The sequence below is a fragment of the Microcaecilia unicolor genome, chromosome 8 (assembly GCF_901765095.1).
Source record: "Microcaecilia unicolor chromosome 8, aMicUni1.1, whole genome shotgun sequence".
In the NCBI taxonomy this organism is placed as follows: domain Eukaryota; kingdom Metazoa; phylum Chordata; class Amphibia; order Gymnophiona; family Siphonopidae; genus Microcaecilia; species Microcaecilia unicolor.
Genome location: NC_044038.1, coordinates 38,857,834 through 38,881,501, shown reverse-complemented (window position 1 = coordinate 38,881,501; position 23,668 = coordinate 38,857,834). Strand labels below are relative to the sequence as shown.

Here is a 23,668-nt window from a genome sequence, read left to right as displayed (position 1 = left end):
TTTTTGCGTTTATTTTTTTTGGTCCATTTTTGGAAAAAAAAACCCCGCCCAACTAAAAACACACAAAATCAAACCATTGGTATGTAGGAGGAGCCAGCATTCTTAGTATACTGGCCACACAGACATCCCAGGAGAGCAATGGGGCACCCTAGGGGGCACTGCAGTGGACTTCAAATAAATGCTCCCGGGTACACATCTCACCGTTGCTCCCTTATCTTGTCTGCTGAGCCCCTCAAAACCCACTAGCCCCAGCTGTACACCACTACAATAGCCCTTATGGGTGAAGGGGTCGCCTATATGTGGGTACAGTGGGTTTCTGGTGAATTTTGTAGGGCTCACAGTTTCCACTGCAAGTAGGGGCAGGTATGGGCCTGGGTCTACCTGTCTGCAGTGCACTACACCCATCATTACACTATTCCAGGGACCTGCATACTACTCTGATGGATCTTTGGTCTAACTCAGCAGAGCATAGCTTATGTTCTGATGTAGGGGTAAAACTACCCCCCCACCCGTTTACTAAGCCATGTAGCAATGACAAAGTGAATGGGCTGTGTTGGCATTAGCGCACGGCAGCTGCTAGTGTGGCTTATTAAACAGGGGGGCAAGTATTTTCTGACTGGTTGATGCTTTCATCTTGCTGTATTTAGTATAAGAATGTCTGTTTCTTGTACAGCTATACAGGAAGTAAAAGATAAAATGAAAATGGTGAAACACAAGATCTTGGTATTATCAGGAAAAGGAGGTGTTGGCAAGAGCACTTTCAGTTCCCACTTAGCCCATGGATTGGCAGAGGATGAAACAAAGCAGGTTGGTAGTATTTATTGTTGGGGGTGGGGGGGCTTGCTTTAATAATCTGTATGAACCTGTGTTAGGAACTCTGGATTTCTACAGTAAAAATTGCTTGAAAGGTCAGCACAAGGTGACTGCTGTGTACAAGAGGTAGATGGATGTCTTTCTTAAAGAACAGCTCACATTGAAGAGGGCCATGCTGTGAGGCTAATTCTGCCCTTTCATTACTTCTGCCAACCATATTTAAAATCTTGCTTTAGGCAGGAACAGAGTCCTTGAGGGCCTTTTTTACAAAGCCATGCTACCCATAAGAAGCTAATTCAATTCTTATGGGCTTCCTTTCTCTTTTGCCACATGGGAATCACCTTTGCGGCTTTGTAAAAAAAATCCCTGAGTTTCTTAAGTTATTGAAAAGGCTCTTTATCCTTTCAAAGAGAGAAAATATATGTGTATTTGTTTTCCGTGTGTCCTTTATCTGTAATCATTTTGTTTGGTGTTCTATCCACACCAAATTTTCAGGGCATGCCAGGGGGTCCAAGAGGATATGCTCTGTCTTAGGGATGAGGTTCAGGCCTGCCATGATATGCATAGAACTAACCTATTTGGACAAATTACCTAATTTTGTAAGGATCTTGCCTACACAAGCACTCACACATGCCTAGAGAGAAAGTAGACTTTATTCTGTGTGAATCTTCTCATTTTCACTGATCCTTCAAGGGTGAAGGGTAACCTAGACATGAAAGATAGTGAAAGCATTTAAAGCCTCTCGCATGTATCGGAACTCCAAAAAGCGTAATGTGAGTATACCAAGTATTTTCCATATATCTTTTGTATTTTAAGATATGCAACATAAAATAGGAATTAGAGCAAGCTCCTCTTTTTATTACTGTTTAAGCAGTGATACCCATCCGGGAAAGTAGCCGCTCGGTACAAGTAATGGGGTGAGAGGTTAAAAGACACAAGTTTATGACTGAGTGAAGTGAACATCGGTAAGAGACCACTTGGATCTGGGCAAAACCAAGATTCAGCTGGAAATTTTATTCAGCTGTGCAATAGCTGCATCTAAAATTGTGAAAAAAAAATCTAGAGAGACTTGACTAATATACTTAAGAATCAGCGACCTATCATACCATTAGTTCACTGGAGTGACTAAATTACTACTACTACTATTTAGCATTTCTATAGCGCTACAAGGCATACGCAGTGCTGCACAAACATAGAAGAAAGACAGTCCCTGCTCAAAGAGCTTACAATCTAATAGACAAAAAATAAAGTAAGCAAATCAAATCAATTAATGTGTACAGGAAGGAAGAGAGGAGGGTAGGTGGAGGCGAGTGGTTACAAGTGATTACGAGTCAAAAGCAATGTTAAAGAGGTGGGCTTTCAGTCTAGATTTAAAGGTGGCCAAGGATGGGGCAAGACGTAGGGGCTCAGGAAGTTTATTCCAGGCGTAGGGTGCAGCGAGACAGAAGGCGCGAAGTCTGGAGTTGGCAGTAGTGGAGAAGGGAACAGATAAGAAGGATTTATCCATGGAGCGGAGTGCACGGGAAGGGGTGTAGGGAAGGACGTGTGTGGAGAGATACTGGGGAGCAGCAGAGTGAGTACATTTATAGGTTAGTAGAAGAAGTTTGAACAGGATGCGAAAACAGATAGGGAGCCAGTGAAGGGTCTTGAGGAGAGGGGTAGTATGAGTAAAGCGACCCTGGCGGAAGACGAGACGGGCAGCAGAGTTTTGAACCGACTGGAGAGGGGAGAGGTGACTAAGTGGGAGGCCAGCAAGAAGCAGATTGCAGTAGTCTAAACGAGAGGTGACAAGGGTGTGGATGAGGGTTTTGGTAGAGTGCTCGGAAAGAAAGAAGGGCGGATTTTACGGATGTTGTAAAGAAAGAAACGACAGGTCTTGGCAATCTGCTGGATATGAGCAGAGAAGGGGGGGAATTCATCAAGTAACGTTAGGGCCTTTTATACCTATGGGCTTCTTAGCATTTAGCATGTATATTTTCCCTAACGGTGCTTGATGAATTCCCCTATAAGCCTAGATTTTGTTTGTTTGTTTTTTTTTGTGGGGGAGAGGGTTTGTTCCCAGCGGAGATATGCACGGGGACATAATCTGATCCCCATCCTCATCATCATATTGCTACCGTCCCCTCACCATCCCCATGGACATCCTGTTGTCCCCTTGCACACCTCTAATTCCAGCAAGTGTTGCTAAAATATACAGTCAAATAAAATGAATGAACCTTTCAGAGTTCACTTGTATCATGAGGTTAGAATAATATGTCCTACAAGGTTTTCTGCCCTTCCCTGGAACATTAAGGGCCTGATTCATATTCATTCCTCCCATTCTGTGATGGGTGGGGGTTGGGGAAGCTCAGTACATCAGATCCTCAGTGAAAGTGTGGCCTTGGGGGAACAACTATTAATTCCATTCCTAAAAAATCTGTCTACTTTTTCAAGAATAGCACCACTGATGTTTTTTTTTTTCTTGCTTGCCTTGTGGATGATTGTTTATAATTTTAAGTGGAAGAAGCAAGACCATGAGCATCACAATAGATTGGGATATATAGTAAAAACTCAGGGCTGCACAGTTAGAAAGTGGATGATGATGTAGCAGTGGAAAGAGGCATTTAATTCTGAAATCACATACTATTTTAAAAACTGAAATTTTGAAAATATTGTCTGCTTACTGACAGACTATTGGGCTCCTTTTACTAAACAACAATAAGCCCAATGCGGGCTTACTGCTCGCTATACAGGAAGTACTGCCGGGCTACTACAGCAGCCTGGTGGTACTTATCACCCCTAGTGCAGTGTCATTTCTGGCGCTACAAAAATGGATTTATTTTTGTAGCGCTGGAGTGTACCAAGTGTTAATTGATTACCCCTGGGTTAATGCGGGAGCCCTTACCACCACTTCAATGAGTGGTGGTAAGGGCTCCCTCCCCCACCCCCAAAATGGCCGCATGGCAAGTGCTTTACTTGCCGAACGGCCATGTTCTGCAGGAAGGCCAGACTTCCCTTTTACTAGCTGCGTTAAAAGGGGGCCTCTGTGCACATGTAACACACATGCCAGCACCAGCCCCCTTTTGCCGCAGCTTGTTAAAAGGGGCCCTATTAACATTAAAATGATGATTTACCATGCACTTAACACATAAGCACACATCAAGTAAAATAAGGTTTTGAAAATTGTTTGCTGTCAATGCAGGTAAAAGTACATATAACATTTTATAGTATGCAGGGACAAGGAGCATTCCCAGATTGGGGGAATGATGGCAGATACAAAGATGTGATTTTTAGATTTCCATTGGTATTTTTCCTAGCAGAGTGGATGAGACCTGACCTGCATTAATAATAGGTAGGGTCTGCATGTTTGTTTGTTTTTTTTTGGGGGGGGGGGGGGGGGGGTTGTAACAGTGAACGCGCTGGTCATATTTTTAAAGGAAAGTTTCCTTTAAAAATAAAAGTATACTGTACAAAAAAATCTAAAAGCTGAAGAGATTCATGCAAAAGTCTTCAAGTAAAAGCTTTCTCAAAATAGCCTGTAAATTAATGTTTCAAGATTAGTATGGATAGTTAATAAAAACTGATGAATGCTGTATCCACACGTCTAATCTTTCTGTGTAATAAAAGCACAAAACAATGGAAGTATTTTTCAACTTGGACTACATGGCTAGGTAGCTTTTTGTTTTCTTCTAGACACAGAGTGAAACCCTGTTATACATCTGAATTCAGTGGTCAGGCTGATAATTGTTTTGCTGTACTTAGTTGATCAGACAACAAAACAGCTTGTTAGGGTTGCCTGAAAAATAAATAAAATAAAGTACCCTTTTTTTAATGCTCTCAGTAAAACAGGTAGAAACATACATGTAGTGTTTTTACCAGATCTACCTTATTAATTTCTTTGTATTTGGGAATCTGGTTCACTTCCTGAGTTTTTTTGTTTGTTTGTTTTTTCCCCTATTGTATCATTGGGGGAGGGGCATGGCACTGAAAGTGAGGGTGTGGCATTTAAATGGGCATGAAGTATACTGGTGGAGGTGTCAAGGAACTTGTCCTGCGTTCGTTCTTGGATTTTCTTTTTGTTTACTTATTTTGGAATCCTCCGTTTTGAAGACATCGAAAAGAGATCCCTGTGACATCTCAAAAGCTCATAGTATCTGTTAAAAAAAAAACTTTCTCGGTGACTCATACAGCTATTACAACTTCCCTTAAAAGTAGAACATGTATCCTTGATGCCTTCTTAGATTCTGTAGTCTAACATGGCCTGGAAATGCGGCATTGCTTTGAAAGGATGCTGTTCTTTCTCTCAGCTTTTCACTTTCCCGTCTCTTCCTTAGGTCAGGGCCTCCTGGCAGTGGGATAGCAGCCAGACTTAATAAAAGATAAGCAGTTCCCCATAATTTGCTTTGATAAAGAGTGTGAGCTGTTGAAGTCCTGTTTCCTTCAGATAAGTGCAGAAGTACTGACAGATGGTTTTCAGCTCTGTTTATAAGTCTTTGAATTGTCTGTGGTGATTTACAAGTAAATTTGTGTTGCGTTTTGCAAACCTCATGCAATGTACTCCTTCGTTAAAACACTTTAGGGTCGTTTTACAAAGGTGTGGGGAGAAGTGGCCTTAGTGTGCCCTTACATGGGTCTTTCCTACAGCTGGAAAATCATCTATTTTTCCAATTTCCACCATTAATGGCCACACTCTAATGTTGCCATTTAAAAAAAAAATAAAATTAGCATATGGGCCCTTACCGCCACCTATTTTGTAGGTAATAAGGTCTCACGCCCTAATCAGTTGACATGCTAATTGATTAGCTTATAAATGACCACACTATCTCCCCCACAGACATGCCCCCTCTGAAAAAAAATAAGGATTTTTTTTAGTGTGTGGTGCGTGTACAGTGCAAAAATACCACAGTAATCCCTTTCAAGTTGTGGTAAGTGCACAGTAGTACCACAGCTTAATAAAACATTCCTTTTGGGACTAATTTCATTAAAACAATTTTGAGCATAAATTCTGTTTTACATGTTTAAAAGGCCTCTTCCTTATCATTCTGGTAGACTAGTCCAGACAAGTAGGGTGTAGCACCCAACCACCTCCGTCTCTATCTGCTGGTTGGTGGGCACAGCCCAGTAGTCTGGACTGGTCTAGCAGGACTCAAGGAAAGGAAATTATGAAAGTGAAATTTGTTTTTACTCGATCTTAAAGCCTTGACTACTTTTGACACCTGAGGCTACAGTGTTAGGGAAAAATGTAAAACAATACCCAAAGAATGAATTTTGGTTTTCAGTACTGTCTCACTATCAGCTAAAGTGCAATTCAATTTAGTATAAACTGACATCACCGGCCATTTTCGTATTCAAAGTCAATCCGTTTTTTCAAAATCGGTCAATCATAATAAAGCACTACATATTTTGGATTTCCGAGTTTCTTCAAATTGACCAACAGCCCTACTTTCTTGGTCCAGTCTAGTGACTCAAGAGTACCTGGATCTTTGAATAATTTGAATAGACCATTTTAACACTCACTTTTTAACTACTAATAGAATCATCTAGAATATATAGCTAGGTTACAGAGACGTTCTTTACCTCCCATATATTACAGAATGGCTTGATAATTTTTCCATCGTGTAAATCATCCAAACCTTAACATCTGATCTGAAATTATAAGAGGTGAAATTTGGTGAGGGCTGAAATCTCTTTCTGTGTTTGATAACAAATATGTAATTCTTGTTTTATATTTGATATGTGCCTTCTTTCCTTTTAGATATGATCTGATTTTCTGTTTTATTCACTGTTGATGACCATGTAATGTTTTTGACTAGGAATGATCCATTTATTAAAAGCTGAATTTAAAAATTTGAAACAAGAAAATAATCAAAAAGGTGTTAATACCATATACTAGGAACTTTTTAAGAGTTAAAGCAGAACTAGAACTAACTAGAAATTTTGGCAAATGTTCAGAAATATTTAGGGACTTAATGTAGCAGATGACAGCAGATAAGGGCCCATACAGTCTGCCCAGTTGATACTTTAGGTCCAAATTCCCATTTGCAACCCAACACGAACTCTGCCACCCTTTCCCCATCTTATATATTTTGCCACTCAAATCTTTATGTATAGTTGCTATCGGCATGTGCCATGCAGGCCCCAAATCTGTCAAGTGTTGGGCTCCACCATCATTTCAGGCCTTGTCACTGAGCTTTTTCTTAGAAGAGAAACCAATACTTAATCCAATACCCAGGCCATCTTCCTTGTCTTATTACTCAGTTTAGTGGTAATGAGTCTTATTTTCAAAGCACTTAGACTTACAAAGTTACACAGTAACCTATGGAACTTTGTAAGTCTAAGTACTTTAAAAATATGTCTCTCATACAGCCACCAAAACTGTGAAGCTGCTGTCTAAAACATTTCAGTAACCTTCATACAAATTATAATCGGCCTTTTTGAAAGCTCAATGCTACTGTATTACTGCTGATAGGGTTGTAATTTTGGTGATGTGCTTGTTACCCAAGGGTGATGTCTTGACTGTGAAAGTTTCCATTCCCTCAAAACAACAACAGAGGGTTAGTTTGGGCAGTTCTCACTTTCTTTTTCTTCTGTGGATTTTTTAGGTTGCTCTGCTCGATATTGATATTTGTGGACCATCAATTCCAAAAATGATGGGTCTGGAAGGCGAGCAGGTAAGCATCGACCATTGACATTGCTTCCAAATTGAAAAATCCTGGACATGGAGATATTTAACTTCTTCTTTTTTTTTTTTTCTTTTTAATTAAAAAAAAAATTTGACTGATCATAAAAAGCCCATCCACCTAACAATGCATTGCAACTAATGATTGTAGACAACTTCCTCATTATAAGCATTCATCCGATTCTGAACAAACTATGTTTAACAACTGTATAATGCAAATCTATAAAAGTATGTCTGGTATGAAAGAAACATAAGGTTTGGAACTGACCCATTGGTCAGGGGTGCAGAAGATCCACGATTTAAATTTGGATTGAGTTACTTGCCTTTCCAAATCCAGGCATGAGATAAATTACAAATTCAAGTACAGCCAGTAGATCTCTCCTAGCAGGCTTACAGTCAAAGGGCTGCACTTACTAGTCTGCGTTGACACAAACCCCATATTCAGTGGATCCTATTTATTAATTGTACATGTGTGTGTGTGTTGCTAACTAATTTGTATTAACGTGCATTCATCCAGTTAACATGTTTGGTACAAACGTAGGAACCCCTGTACTGAGGCAGTGGAGGGTGAAGTGATATGCCACAAGTTACAAGGAGATTCAGTAAGAGGAGCATGATTTAAGCGCTGGCTTCCCTGGATTTTGGTGTACTCTAGTTGCTAGGTTGCCTTTTACATGGATTTGCTTCTCATGCCTGATTTCTGGTTCTGGGGGCTAGAGTTAGAGATGTCGTGGAGACTGAGGTTTGGGGGTGCCGGGAAGGGAGGGAGTCTTGGCCATTTTACAATGGTGACACCCACTGACAGGACTTGGGTGTACTTATAGCAGGCTCTAAAGGGAGCTATGGCCTGTGGTCCTAGGCCAGGGGTTATCACGGCAATGGCTGGACTAGGTGGTGAGAATACAAAATAGGGGAAAACACCTGGATAGTTGTAAATAAAGGTTTGACACAGCTCCATAGAAATCAGTTTGATTGAACTTCAAAGGAGCAGGAGGAAACTGGAGAGACCAAAAAAATAAATAAAAGTGTAGAATGTGTTAATGCATGATCAAAAAATTCAAGCATTTTGGAAAAGACTGAATTATATTTCTTTTATGAGAATATTTAAAATTGCATTTACAACTGCAATGCATACATTATGCCTTCCACTAGTAGTAATAACCACATCTCTACATTTAGAGCTTTAATTAAATGGAAGTGCAAAAACCCATTCATGGTACTCGGGCCTCTAGGTCTTCCTTCATTTATTTAATTGTGTGAATTCCAACCTCCAGAACTTCTGTTCTCTTTCTAGCTTCTAAACCCATGGCTCCTATATCAAGCTGTTTTTAATTTGGCTTCATTTCAAATTGCAGTAAAAAAAAAAAAAACGTATATAAAAAACAACAACAAAGATGAATTTTGTGTAGGCTTATCCAGATTTCTTCCTTTTCCACTGACGTTCATTTGACAGTGGCAAATGACCACTATTATCCTGTCAACATTCTGAGTTTAATTAAGACCGCTAGTTTCCAAGTAAATCACAAATATTGTTTTTACAGCACTTTGAATTTCATGTAATTAATCCCCTTGAAACAGGCAGTACCTGCTGAAATATAGGCCATAGATGTATTTTGCTTTGATAATTAAGGCTAATTAAGGCAACTATTTTTTTTAAACATTAATGTAAATATTTCTCATTTTGGACCATGTTATCTAGAGAGAGTGCATGACTTGATCATGATTGCAATCTGCTAGATCATTGAATGGCCCCAGAGTTATGTGATTCCTGATTGCTTTGTCTGACCACCTAATTTGGATGGGGGGGGAGTAGGTTTTGGTTTGTTTAGCTTGGGGATGCTGTTTTCTTAATTTTTAAAGGTGAGAAAGACAGACATTTGCCTGCTGTGGAAAGTTCACCTGATAAATTACTTAGCACAGCTACCACTGAATAGGCAGAAAAAAAAGTGAGCTGTTTGCTTTCTTTAAAAATGAGCCATTTGTTTTGTTTTACTTCTAGGTGCATCAGAGTGGTTCTGGTTGGTCTCCTGTGGTGAGTTCTATGCTTAGCACTCTTTCACAAACACTCTGCTGCAGAGGTTAATGCTTGAAGAAACCAGCACAGGCTAAAAGATTACATAGTGCAGAGCTTTTTTTTTTTTTTTTAAGCAGTCATATTACTACTACTACTACTACTATTTAGCATTTCTATAGCGCTACAAGGCGTACGCAGCGCTGCACAAACATAGAAGAAAGACAGTCCCTGCTCAAAGAGCTTACAATCTAATAGACAAAAAATAAAGTAATCAAATCAATTAATGTGTACAGGAAGGAGGAGAGGAGGGTAGGTGGAGGCGAGTGGTTACGAGTCAAAAGCAATGTTAAAGAGGTGGGCTTTCAGTCTAGATTTAAAGGTGGCCAAGGATGGGGCAAGACGTAGGGGCTCAGGAAGTCTATTCCAGGCGTAGGGAAAAGGCATAAGAGAAAAGGGCAACAAAGTGCTAACCTACGACCTCCCCACCCACCCCTCCCTTCTGCAAATGTGCAGTAATAGAGAGAGACCAGATCAGGAAAAGAAAGAGACAGGGGGAGAGGTGGGGAGGGTGGAGCAGAGAGACAGCCAAGGAAGGGGAGGAGAGACAAGGGGAAGGGGGTGAGAGAGACAGAGTGGAGGGGATTCACAGGGATGGGGGAGGGAGACATCACAGCTGGAAGGTGTAAAGAGAGAGAGGGGGGGGGGGGGGGTCATGTGTTTTAACAAAAAATAATTTTCTTAGTCTTTTTACACCTGGAGAATTTTTATGCAAAAGAATAAAATTATGTACGTGCTATTCAAATAAAATATTTTTGTTATCCTCCATACCCACAGCATACACTTCCCTTTTTTCCTTCTTTTAATTGCCCAGCTCTCTCTTCTGCTTTGCCCAGGCTTGACCCTACCGCTCCCTCCACCATTTCAGCAGTTCAATAAAAGGTGCAGCAACTCATGCTAGCCAAAGATTTATCTTTTGGCAGCAGCAGATAATGCAGCTACTGCCCGTCTTCTAGTCCACTCAGACTGAAAAAGCCAGCCTCGTCCTCTTTCCGCCTTTGTGGGTTGAACTTCCTCTTTCAGCTTTTGTTCGCCAATCCTGCCATCTTCCTGTTGGGGTCTGTGCATGCTGCTGCTGATCTCACAGCCTTCCCATACCAAACATTTTGTTCCATTGAATTCCTCCAGGAGTAGTCGATTTAGAGGTTTTAGCTGAGGGTTGCGTGTCCTATCAGAGACCTGATGGGGAATTATGTTGGGATGTTACAATGTCAATACACGGGGAACACACATTTTAATTCTCTCCATGAGCACTTTGGGACAGTTGATGATTTTTTTTCCTACTGACTAGGTCAAATAGTTGCTTTTTAGTTTTAATATCCAGTATTCAGAATCATACTGTCTCCTTGTATTGTGAATGTGAACTTGTACACTGCTTGATTAACTCTAATTAATAAATTTGATGTTGATTTATTAAACTTCCAAGTGAAATAGAGAAATTTCGTATTTGTCCCTGAGAATAGAGCCTGTGATGTTCATTAACAATATAGCTAATATAAGTCAGATAGATACCTTGTTAAATCATTTAAACAATCTCTGTAGGGGGGAGAAGTGGAAAAGTTACCGGATTTTACTGTTTTCTAGGCCACCCTCTAGAGCCTAAGTGTAAAACCACATTGAGCCTGCAAATAGGTGGGAAAATGTGGGATACAAATGCAACAAAATAAATAATACATAAATAAAAGTCCATGATGTACCCCTTTCTTTAGGAGGAAGCCTTTACAGAAATGATTATGCAGTCAGAGGATGGCCTAACAATAACAGGAAGCAACCAGAATTCAAATCCTGTGTCTGCCATCAACTCTTGACCTGAACAAGTTACTGTTCCTCCTTTTGCTGTAAGCTGTCTGGGGGTAGGGTCTCCCCGTACCTGTATGTAATTTGTTGTAGAGACCCCTAAATTAGGAGACTGTAGCAGCTCTTCCATTTTCTGTTTCCCTTGGGCACTCTTCTATCACTGTGATCGGTAGCTAACCCTTCCTAAGTTCCAGAAGTACGTCTCCTCTTTTTGCTTCCTCTGTGGGGAATTAAGGGCTGGAAAACTAAACAGAGGATCTCATACTGTATTCCTGTAAGTTCCAGGCAACCAATACAATGAGTTTAATAAGGGTGTTGCATAATCATTCCCTTCCACACCATGCTGTTTTGAAGCAGTTGCATAAAGTAGCAAATATCAAATTGTTCTACAATTGTGCAAGTTCTGGCCATTAAATGTGGGATTTCGTCTATTCATCTGTTCTCTTTCAGTATGTTGACGACAACTTAGCAGTGATGTCAATTGGTTTTCTGCTCAACAGTCCCGATGATGCTGTTATATGGAGGGGACCCAAGAAAAATGGTTGGAATCCACATAGTCTATATTTGGTATAACTGTGAGTTGATGAGTGTCTTAACCAAACCTGTTCATATTTGCAGCACACAAGGCCATAAAAACAGCCTATTTGTTCCATGGGGCTTCTTTTACAAAGCCGCATTAGCGATTCTGGTGTGGCAAATGTGACAAAGCCCATAGGAATTGAATGGGCTTCGTCACATTTGCTGTGCTGGAATTGCTAGCGCAGCTTTGTAAAAGAAGCCCTTAGTGTTATGTTATACAAGACTTATATTCCGCAAATACCAAGATTAGTTCAACATGGATCACAGAACCAAGATAACCAGAAAGAAATTTTGGAACTACAACCTATATATAAATCATATGTTCACAAAATAGGTTTTAAGTGCCTTCTGAAAAATTAAGTAGCTTGACAAAACACAGATCTGTAGCAGTAACAAATTCCAAATAGAAGCAACCTGATAATAGAGGGAGGAATTGAACATCTGATGCCTTGTGATCTGCTAAGCCAAGGGGAAGCATAATAACATTTGGTAATGAATTCTAATCCTAGATCCTCCAGAAAGAAATATAACCCAAATCAGCTAGATAAGGTGGGGCATCATCGTATGTGATTTTAAAAGTTAGGGTATTAAGCTTAAACTATTCTCTAGCACAAACGGGAAGCCAGTGTAATTTAGCAAGTAACAGGGAAGTGGAATCGGACTTGCCAACAGAATATATAAGTCTTATATATTATATATAAGGCTGTTAGAGCAGCAAATATAGATGATATTGCAATAATTGAGTCTAGATAGTATCGGTGCTTGGACCAGCAATCGGAACTTTTCTAACTCAAAATATTTACAAATCATTCTCAACTTGAACATGTAGTAAGATTTATTTGACAAGCAGACTTATATGATTAGAGAATAAGACTGTCCACCTCCACACCCAGAATTCTTGACCATGAATCAAAAGTGAAGGTATTGGAACCAATAGAAAAATGCTGAGCGAACTCGATTGAATCGAGTGGGCCGAATTTCAAGCAATTGCGATCCAATTTTCAATCAGTTCTACACAAGAAATATCATTCAGTACAACCAACCAGTCCCTGAGTACCTGGAACAGCAAAGTAATATTATACGCTTATATATAACATGGAACCTTGCATCTTTTCAACACGACCACCTAGAGGTTGAAGTAACACATTAAATAATGATGGCAACAGAGATATGAAGCCTGTGGAACACCACAACCAGGGTTCCAACAGGCTGAAAAATGACCATCCTTTTGGACTTTATTGCTGTGGGTAATTAAAAAACAAACAAACCCCTGAACCAGTCCAAAACTCTGTCACATATCTCAATATCACTTAGGCTGGTCAGCATAATTTTGTGTTCAACCAAATCAAAGGCACATGATAGATCAAACTTGTCACAAAATGCCTAGCCACCTGCCTGGAGTTACCCCGTGGCCACTTAGAGTATCTATCCCCAGCACAGCTCAGGTCCACCTCCACCTGCCACTTACGCTCTACACTAGCACCCTCCCACTGATGGTCACAACCGCTTCTGGGCGAGTCTTCCGCTCTCAAATTATCCCCAGTGATTTCTGGGTTACTGGAGGCCACACATCCAGTGGTCCTACACTTCCCAAAAAGCACAGACCCAACACGCAAACCACCAGGATTCTTTATCAGTCCAGACAGGCAGAGTCAACAAACTGGAAATGTTTATTGTCAGAACTTGAACAGTGGATAAAAAATGTGCAATCAGCAAAACAGGTAACTGAAATATGGATCAATTATAACCCTAAGTAAACATTTGTTTGCTTTCTAAAAAGTACCTGGGGAGATCAGGAAATACGCTTCTCACAGATTATCAAATATAACTGTCTTCCTGGCTAAGACTGGGGAAAAAGCCAGTAAAATCCAAATGAAATTGAGCTCCTGGGCCAATTAGAGCGCAGAACAACAAGTTGTGAAACTAAAGAGGGAGCATTCCCTTTTCTTTAACAGCTTTAACATAAAACATGCACCACCTGCTGGCCACTAGAAGAAATACACTTCAGGAAATAAGGCAGTTTTACATGCTTAAAAAACCCACTGTTCTGTCACAGAACTGAACTACCACTGCTCTCTTCCCTTGATTTAATAAGGCTTTGTCATGAGCTACAATAGAAGCAACTACATTTTTGGTACTATAATTCTTCCGAAACCCAGATTGAGATGAATGAATAATATTATTTTCCTTCAAAATGTTGGCAAGCATTTGAGTAACAGCCCTCCATAATCTTCATAAATGGAGGAATCGAAGCCACTGGGCAATATTTGCTGGGTGATGAAAAATTACCACTCAGATTTTTCAGGATAGGTGTTAAAACAATTTCACCGCCATTAACTGGGAATTGGCCATCAGCTATTTAGCCAAGTAGTTAAAAGTAGACAAAAATACCTTATTCATATTGTTCATAATATACGCTGGGCATGGATCTAAACTATAATTGGATTTTGTATATTTATTCAACAACATTCTCACTTCTGTGGTGGTCATAGGTGGGAATTAATTCCACATATGATCTGCAGGAATATCATTAAGTTGGTCAACAAACACAGGTGATTCCAAGATATTGATTAACTGTCTACGGATATTTGCTACGTTCTCAAAGTAGGAAGCTAAAACATTAGCTGAGGGAGAGATACCTCCAATATCGTATGTCAACTTGTTGGTAAAAAGATGTTCAACTTGGTAGACAAATTTATGAACATCCAAGGCATTATTACCAATGAAATTGGAATAAAAATCCCTTTACGTTTTGATTATTAACTGTTTATATAGAGAGATCTTCAAAAACCAGATCAGTTTATGTTCAGGGGAAAGAAACTGTCTCCAAGCTCTTATGCTTCTACAATCCTACTTTATGGCAAGGTCCTCAGTGTCAAACCATTTCTGATTTGCATGCGACCTTTAGTTTGATCTTATAGGGGGGCTATTTCATTTACTATACCCGAGATATGATCATACCAATTTTGGAACAAATCATGCGAGGAGCAAACTTTGCTTAGACTCTGTTTATCCCAAAATAAGATAGTAGCTATTTTTTTTTTTTTTATTACATTTGTACCCCGCGCTTTCCCACTCAGGGCAGGCTCTATGCGGCAGGCAATTGAGGGTTAAGTGACTTGCCCAGAGTCACAAGGAGCTGCCTGTGCCGGGAATCGAACTCAGTTCCCCAGGACCAAAGTCCACCACCCTAACCACTAGGCCACTCCTCTTGTTTTCATAAAAATGTTCAGCTTGCTGATCTTAGCACAAGAATCCCGCCAAGAAATAGTAAAATCAATTTTACCATGATCAGTCCAAGGCAATAAAGTGCAAGAATTAAAACTCAAATTAAAATTCTGCTGATCACTATTGGTCATCGCAAGAATATCCAACGTGTGATCTTTGTCATGAGAACTTGATATATTGGGCCTATCGAACCCTAAAACATCTTTAAAAATCTAAAAACTCCTTGGTATGACTGTCTAGTCTGTCATCAAGATGTAAGTTAACATCATGTGATAATAATGTGACTTGATATTGAATGGCATATTTGGTCACACAATTTTATAGATTATCCTTACATCTCATCCATTTACTAGGTGGACAGTACACAACAATACAACATAAAGTAGCTGAAAATGTAGAATCCTGAATTGAACAACAAATCGCTTCGAGGGGCCACAGATTAAACTTACCTAGAAGATCTATATAAAATTACAATCCCTCCTCCCCTTCTATCTTGGAGCATGCAATATTTTGTACCCATTTGGGCACATAAACTTCATATGGGGGTCATCTAGGATAACAAACCATGTCTCAGAAGAATCTATGCCAGGGTAGGTTTTTCTATATCAAGTCCCTAATAATATCTACTTTATTAACAGCAGATCTGGCATTAACATAGAGACAGAGAACTGGTGTAAAGGAGCATTCTCTGACCTGTGGTAATTGTCTAAAAGATAGGTTCCTGACTTTTCTAGCACAACCCTTTCTAAATGTGTGTTGATTCCTTGGTGCCTTGTCAGATTTTCTACCTCGAATGAGGGAGAGAATCTGATTTTGCATTATTAAAGGACAATCAGTCAAATTATTTGAAGTAGCAGAGTTAACAAATGGCCCATGATGATACTCCTTCATAGAAATATGTACTGGAATACCCCATTCAGCAGCCATAGATCTTAGAATGCAAGGACCCCCCCCATATAAAAAAAAAAGCCTACAACAATAAAACAAAACATCTTGTCAAGTTCTCAGTTTAAAAAGTGTACCATACTTTAAACTATGTCTTTAACTGAATCCATTGTTAATTCCACTCCAGTCTCACGCCAGTTGCTGTACAAAAGCGTTCACCACTAGGCATGGTAAAATACCTGCGGCGTCTGATGTGTGCAGAAGGGCGGAGCTTGCTCCCACGCTCAATCAGCAACCAGGGATAGTCTGTAGCAAAAATAGACACTATAATTGGCCTTTGGTATTTAGTTTAATTTTATTGTAATATCTTAAATGGAAAAGAATAGGATCACTTGATTTCTTTGAGTCTACTATTGATTCCTTCACATTAAACCAGGCAAATTTTTGTCTTAATATATCCATGGGCATTAAAGCTCCTTGCCAGCCTTTCTTCTTTCAACTTATAAAACAGTCCTTCAGTTCACATGGGCTCCTCATTTTGCTCATGATATGCACTTTTTGACTTAACGAATTGCAGAAGTAAATTATAATGAAAAAGAAGAGTAATTTTTATTTATTTTTAATGTTTATTTCATTTGATTACCTCCATCTTCAAGTAAAGTTTGAAGTGAGTTACAATTCATATATATAACATCTAAAACAATAAGCACCCAACTCGCACACTCAAATGCCCACCAACATTTCCAGGCCACACTGCTGCAGGTTTATTTTATATACTGCCACTTGTAAACTTCACAAGCAGTTTACAATACAAAATAGTATATAGCCAGATACAATTTAAAATACAATAAAGTAACAGAAAATCGGATATAAAGACTGGATAAAGAAAGAAAAACAACCACTCTCCTGAATCATAGAACACCAGACTTCAGCTAAAAATTGGCCTTAAGGGAAAGTTTGACCAGGCTTTTATTTTTCTTCAAAACATGAACTATTTCTTTACATAAATCAAAAGGAATAGAACTCCACAGAAACAGCGCCTTGTCTACAAAAGCACATCACTTGTGTGCACTGCAACTTAATCTTAACCGGCATTTTTAAAAGCAACTACTGTGAGAACTGAAGAGGCCTTTCAGCACAGAATGCATTAGTTTCTCCATCAGGTAGCCACAACCTTAATTCGTAGTTCATATTTATTTGATATACCACAAAAAAAAACATCTAAGCTGTTCACAAGAGAATTTAAAAATATGGGAAAAATGTGATGAGGGAAAAAAAGGGTGGGTGGGAATTAAGGGCCAGGAAACTAAATGGAGGAATTCAGACTGAATCCTGTAATTCATAGGCAACAAATGCAATGACTTTGAAGAATGAGTGTGTTGCATAATCATGCCTTTATTTTTTATATGACTGTAGCCACACTAAGGTGTTTTGAAATAGCTGCTTCCTTATCGTCCATACCCCAGTCCTGACAGTTGGTTGTTGTGTCCATTGACCAGTGGATGGAGACAGAGAAGATAGCTCCATCTACTTCACCCCTAAAGGGGATTGTGCAGCCATAGAATGCTCAGTATCCTCTGTCTCTAAGCGGATGGTGGCCAAACCTTGTAGCTCCTGGTCAGTTCTTCTGATCCAGCTCCTAACAGATTTTTTTTCTGTTGGTAGAACAAAGGGTTTCTTTTTGAAAGGATTATGCTCTCTTTCTTCATAACGAAGACTGCCACAAGTTTTATTGGAGCTGGGGCAACACTCAGTGGTGCAGAGTTCCCTCCTCCCCCAACTCCACTACTGTTGCCTCAGCAAACTAAAGGAACCATAAGAACGTAAGCATTGCCATACTGGGACAGACTAAAGGTCCGTCAAGCCCAGTATCCTTTTTCCATCAGTGGCCAATCCAAGTTTCCAGTACCTGGCAAGATCCCAAAAGTATAAAACCAATTTTACAGCATGGAATGATGCTGCTATTAGGAAGCCAAGGCCTGGAGAAGTGACAAGATGGCAGAGCATTGGCAGGTCTCAGTGGATAGAGGCCCCAGAGGGGGAGAGAAGGTAATCATGATGTGGTCTGCCAAGGGAGAGGCTTTGTCCGGTTCCTATTTTATGACAGACGTTTTTAGCAAGGTTTCTTTTAATTCCATCAAGATTTAAATAAGCCCTGACTCCTTTGTTAATTTTGATATACCACCTTTCCTGTAGTAAACTTTCAAGCAAAAGCATATGGTTTGCAAAGGGGAAATTTGCGGTTATTTTGCAGAAGAGGTCTTTGAAGAAAAAATGTACAAAACATCAAACTTAAATTATTTTTGCGCATCTAGAGAAATTTTGTGCTTTTTTTTTTTTTTAATACAAAGTCCAATTCTGATAAATAACTTTGCAGTTAAGTACATCAACATCAGAGATAATGAATGCTACCTTGCCTCTGTTCTTCCATTAATAATTTAGAATTCACTATTTCAATATTCAGCCTTTTTTTTTTTCTGTTCTTAAAATAAATCCATGAGTTTTCTTATCCCCCTATGCTAGGCTAAAAAATGGATGCAGGTCATTGAGACCCAGTCCAGCTTTGCCCCATTGAATCTATAGGCTACAGTCCTTAGATAAATCTGGAAAAGAGACAGTCGTACAGACATCTCTGATGCCATTTCAGCATGTTTTAAAGAAAGCAATTCAGTACATTTCCAGACAATTTTATTTTTTTTTTTTTTTAGGCATGATCAAACAGTTTCTGCGGGATGTGGACTGGGGTGAACTTGATTACCTTATTATAGACACTCCTCCAGGTACTTCGGATGAGCATCTCTCGATTGTACAGTATCTCAGAGCTGCACAGATAGATGGTGCAGTAATAATCACAACCCCTCAGGTAAGGTATGGGCAGAAAAGAGGCAACAGCCAACAGTGACTGTATGAGAGCAAATGTTAGCATGACAGATATTTAGTGCATTGCCTAACTAGTTAGTGTAACACATGAACATTGTCATGTAATTTAATGTAGTGTCTTAAGTTTGTATCTGGTCAGTGGTTGTCACTGTATTTGAATTGCTGGGACTCTTTATAGCATGCATGCATACTCCTGGCCAGAATGAGAAACTGAAGCCAAGCTCAGGAACTAAACCCAGCTGCAGGACAGTATTCCCTTTAACAAGTTCGTTGTAAAAGCAAATGCACTGACTTCCGGTCTGCCTGGTATAAAGTGTTTTTTTTTGTGAGTTTTTTTTTTTAAATGATCAAACATATAAACGGCGAGTGACCGTACTCACTCGCAAATGCGCAGTAGAGACCTTCTCTGCCCCGCCCCCACGTCAATACGTGATGACGGGGGGCAGAACAAAGAGGGTCTGTACTGCGCATTGCTGAGGGAGGGACACCGCCGTCTAATGCTCCCCCCACCCGAGTCGCCGCTGCCACCCACCTTCTACCCGGTCGGGCCCTCGCTCCACTATTGAAACAGCGAGGGTCCGGGAACGCAGCACTGAGCTCTGCTGAGCTGCCGACATCGCCCTTCCTTCTTCTTCTCTGCCTCTGTCCCGCCCTCGACGACGTTACGTCACACGAGGGCGGGACAGGCAGAGAAGAAGAACGAAGGCCGACGTCGGCAACTCAGCGGAGCTCGGTGCTGCGTTCATGGACCCTCGCTGTTTCAATAGCGGAGCGAGGGCCCGGCCGGGTGGAAGGTGGGTGGTGACGGCTCGGTGGGGGGGGGGGGCGCGAACTCGGAGGGGGAGGGGCAGCGGCGAACTCGGCGGTGGGGGCGGGCCTTTCAACCCCCCCCTTCCTATAATAGCCCGTTTTTACGGGCTCAAAGTCTAGTAAATTATAAATTATCTAAAAGACCTATAATCCTAGGGGGAAAACAGTTTAGTATATCGGACCCTTACACTAGAAATAAGCTTTTTCTGTTTTTATGCTGAAATAATTGAACTGTCTTATGTTTGTAGGAAGTATCACTTCAAGATGTTAGAAAAGAAATTAACTTCTGTCATAAAGTCAAGCTGCCCATCATAGGTGTTATAGAAAATATGAGTGGTTTTATATGCCCAAAATGTAAGGTAAGAGTTATATAATTAAAACATTTTTCTTATTCATGGCGTAGAATGAGTAGCAATCAAGTGAACATGGCCTGAATAGTATCAGTAATGAATAACAGTGGACACTTATATTTCATACTAGCTCAAAGAAGCTGATAAATTTGGGAAGGTCTTGAGTCCTTTTGAATAGATTTTAATACAGCTGACTTCCAGAATCCAGTCCTCTGCCAAGTTATCAGGGACAGTTTTCTAGCTTGGAGGCAGTGGATTATTGCAGATACTGGAAAAAAAAAAACACGTTTATTCATCAAGTCAAACTTGGATCGTAATGTTTAAATCAGCCCCCAGTAACTAGCGCTATAGAAATGCTAAATAGTAGTAGTAGTAGTACTGGTAAGCCTCACTTATGGTTATTTGGAAAAATAATGGAAGCATTCCTGAAGGAAAGAATAGTGAATTTCCTGGAATCCAGTGGGCTACAAGATCCGAGGCAACATGATTTTATCAAAGGTAAATTGTGCCAAATGAATCTGATTGAGTGCTTTGACTGGGCAACAAGAGAATTGGTGACTGGGGAAACGAGCAGGTACCTTAAGGAGGAGCTAGAAGAATACAAGGAGACATAGAAGTATAATGGCCAAACTAAAAGATGGGGTAATAGTATGATATTAATGAAAGGAAAAAAAGAAACCAAAATGGTTCTCCAAGGAGGTGGCTGAACAAATAAAACAGGATGATAAACAAAACAATGTGTCTTTTTATACATTGAGTTTAGAAGCCTCATTTTTGTCTTGACATTAATATGTTTTTCCTTTTTCAGAATGAATCTCAGATCTTCCCTCCAACAACTGGTGGTGCAGAGAAAATGTGTCAAGATTTTAATATTACTCTCCTGGGTAAAGTGCCTCTTGATCCCCAGATAGGTAAGGAGAAACAACTGTTTCCACTAAGAAAAAGGATTTTCAATTGATTGGAAAGTCTTCTGATTTTCATAAAAGTGCCAAGGAAATTTCACCCAGCAACATGTGAAGTACTTATAAAAATAAATGTCCTTTACAGTCTTATAGCATTTCGTCGGTTTCATGCTTAGTTATATATAATTCTTCTATTGTATATGTACATTACAGGGCTCATTTTTGAAACACAAAAACATCCATAAAGCAGCAAGATGTTTTGTTTTTGGGGTTTTTTTTGCCAAAACGTCCAAATCGCGGTATGTTGGGGGTAGGATTTGGTCATTCCTAAAACTTGTTCTGCCATATTGGAACAAAGCAAAAATGTCCAGGGCTAAAAGTTTTGGTCTAGACCTGTTTCATTCATGACTGTCACAAAAAGGTGCCCTAAATACTACTAATCATTTTCTACAGTGCTTAGATGTACACAATGCTGTACACATTATATGCAGGTATTTTTTCTGTCCCTGGAGGACTCACAATCTTTTTTTTTTTTTTTTTTTTTGTACCTGGGACAACAGAGGTTTGACTGACTTGCCGAATGTCACAAGGAGCTGCAGCGGAAATTAAACCCCAGTTGCTAGGATCAAAGCCCACTACACTAACCATTAAGCTACTCCTCCACTCCAAGTGGCACTGGAGGGATTAAGGCATGACCCCCTCCCCCCCCCCCTTACTTTCCCAGTGGTCACGGACCCCCTTCCACCCATCCCCAAAGATTTGAAAGAAGCAGTAAATACCAACCTTCAGATGTTATGGCCAGTCCTATTAGCGCAGCAAGCAGGTTTCTGGAGTAGCCTAGTGGTCGGTGCAGTGCACTATAAAGAAGGGAACACAGGCCTACATCCCACACTAACTGGTACACTTGTGGTGGAACGTATAATCCCTCCAAAACCCATCAAAAACCTACTGTACCTACGTAGAGATGACACCTGCAGGCATAAGGGCTATTGTAGTGGTGTACTGTAGGTTCTTGGTGGGTTTTGGAGGGCTCCCCCTATAATATAAGAGGGTAATGGTGAGATCTGTAACTGGGTCCTTTTATGGGAAGTCCACTGCAGTGCCCTCTAGGGTACCCCACTGCTCTGTTGGGATGTCTGTGTAGCAGAATCAAAGATCACTTCATACACAAACTGTTGCACAGGTATATAAGAATATTCCTAGCATAAGACTGTGCTCAATTATTTATATCCTCTTATGGTGCAATCACAGATGGCACAGAAGCAGTCTGGTTCCCTTGAAAAAGCCGGTGGGTGAAATGGGTCCCCGTCGGGAGCGCTGCATTAAGTTAAGTGTTGGATGTTTTTATGCTTGAACATTTGATGTTTTCAGTTGGGTATTTTAACTGCAAAATTTATTTAAAAATGGAGGTTTTTCCGACCTATGATTGAGCAATGTGCCTATTAAGTGCTAAAATTGTCTGTCCTTCGGCACTGAGCACTGTAGGCTTCTGAGGTCTTTTCCTCTTAAAAAATATCCTTTCAAGTCCATTGTGATTGCACCACAAGAGGATATAAATAATTGAGCACAGTCTTATGCTGGGATGTCAGTGTGGCCTGTCTAAAAAGAATGCTGCCCTTCCCCCATTACATCCTAATGGCTTGTTTTTGTGCGTTTTCCCCTTAGATGTTTTATTTTCAAAAATGGTCCAAAAAGATAGACGCACTGAGCTCAAAAACATCTAGCAAATGGTAATTTTTGAAAACAAAAAAGACATTTTTATGGTTTGAAAATCAGTATGTTCGCCTCTAGATTTTTGGAAATTTTCAGCAAAACATCCAAAATTGGATTTAGATTTTATATCAAATATGCCCCTCTATATCTATTTTTTAAAAATGCTCTTCAATTATGTAAACCATGTAATCCATTTTGCAGTTTAAAAAATAATGCTTCCAAATACATTAAATTGAATTCTGCCTAGAGACAAGTAAAAGATAATTATTTGTAATTGCTGTCTAAAGGGAATAATATCTTCAGTGGATTCATCCTGCTGCTGTCCTGAAGTGTTTCCCAAGCACAATTCTGATGTTTAAAATTCCAAGTTTGATAGGGTGGCACTTAGCAGCTCACATGACTTTAGTACTGGCTCACTGGAAGCAGCCTTTTTATTTTCTGCACCCTACCCCCCCAAAAAATAACTTATGCATTCATGCTCAGAAAGGGTGATCTGACTAAACCAACAAAAGTGTTTCTAGTTTTCAAGTGGAGGAGATGTGATTTCTTAATTAAACTTACAAGAGTACTCCTGAAATACTGGTGCACTTGCCATTTTCCACTAATACTGTTTAGCAGTGGCTTAGGAAGGGGGTGGGGCAGTCCACCCCAGGTGCACGCGCTGGGGGGGGTGTTGGCTCGCTGGTTTCCTGCTCTTTCTGCCCCGGAACAGGTTACTCCCTGTTCCGAGGCAGAGAAAGCAGGTAAGCAGCAGAGCCGACGCAGCTCCCAGTGACGTGCACTGGGGGCGGATCGGCCCTCCCGCCTGCCCCCCGCTGCAAGGTAGGGTGCGTTTCGGGGGGGGGGGTGCACTCCGGAGGGAGGGGCGCCGTGCCCTGCACCGGGGGGGGGGGGGGAGTGCGCAGCGGCGACCCGCCCCGGGTGTCAGGCACCCTCGCTATGGCACTGCTGTTTAGCATCTCCTTGCCCCTTAATTTAGTTA

General features: G+C 40.4%; 1 protein-coding gene across 3 annotated transcripts in view; it reads left to right on the top strand.

Annotated features, from left to right (window-relative positions):
• The window catches only part of NUBP1 (nucleotide binding protein 1), a 42,327-nt gene that overhangs the window by 7,831 nt on the left and 10,828 nt on the right, over nt 1-23,668 (top strand). For all 3 annotated transcript variants that reach the window (XM_030211050.1, XM_030211052.1, XM_030211051.1), the window contains exons 3-9: nt 674-807; nt 7,395-7,463; nt 9,471-9,503; nt 11,790-11,880; nt 18,740-18,894; nt 19,970-20,080; nt 20,880-20,982. In XM_030211050.1, the coding sequence (XP_030066910.1) occupies nt 674-807; nt 7,395-7,463; nt 9,471-9,503; nt 11,790-11,880; nt 18,740-18,894; nt 19,970-20,080; nt 20,880-20,982 (696 nt within the window). The remainder of the gene's footprint in view (nt 1-673; nt 808-7,394; nt 7,464-9,470; nt 9,504-11,789; nt 11,881-18,739; nt 18,895-19,969; nt 20,081-20,879; nt 20,983-23,668) is intronic.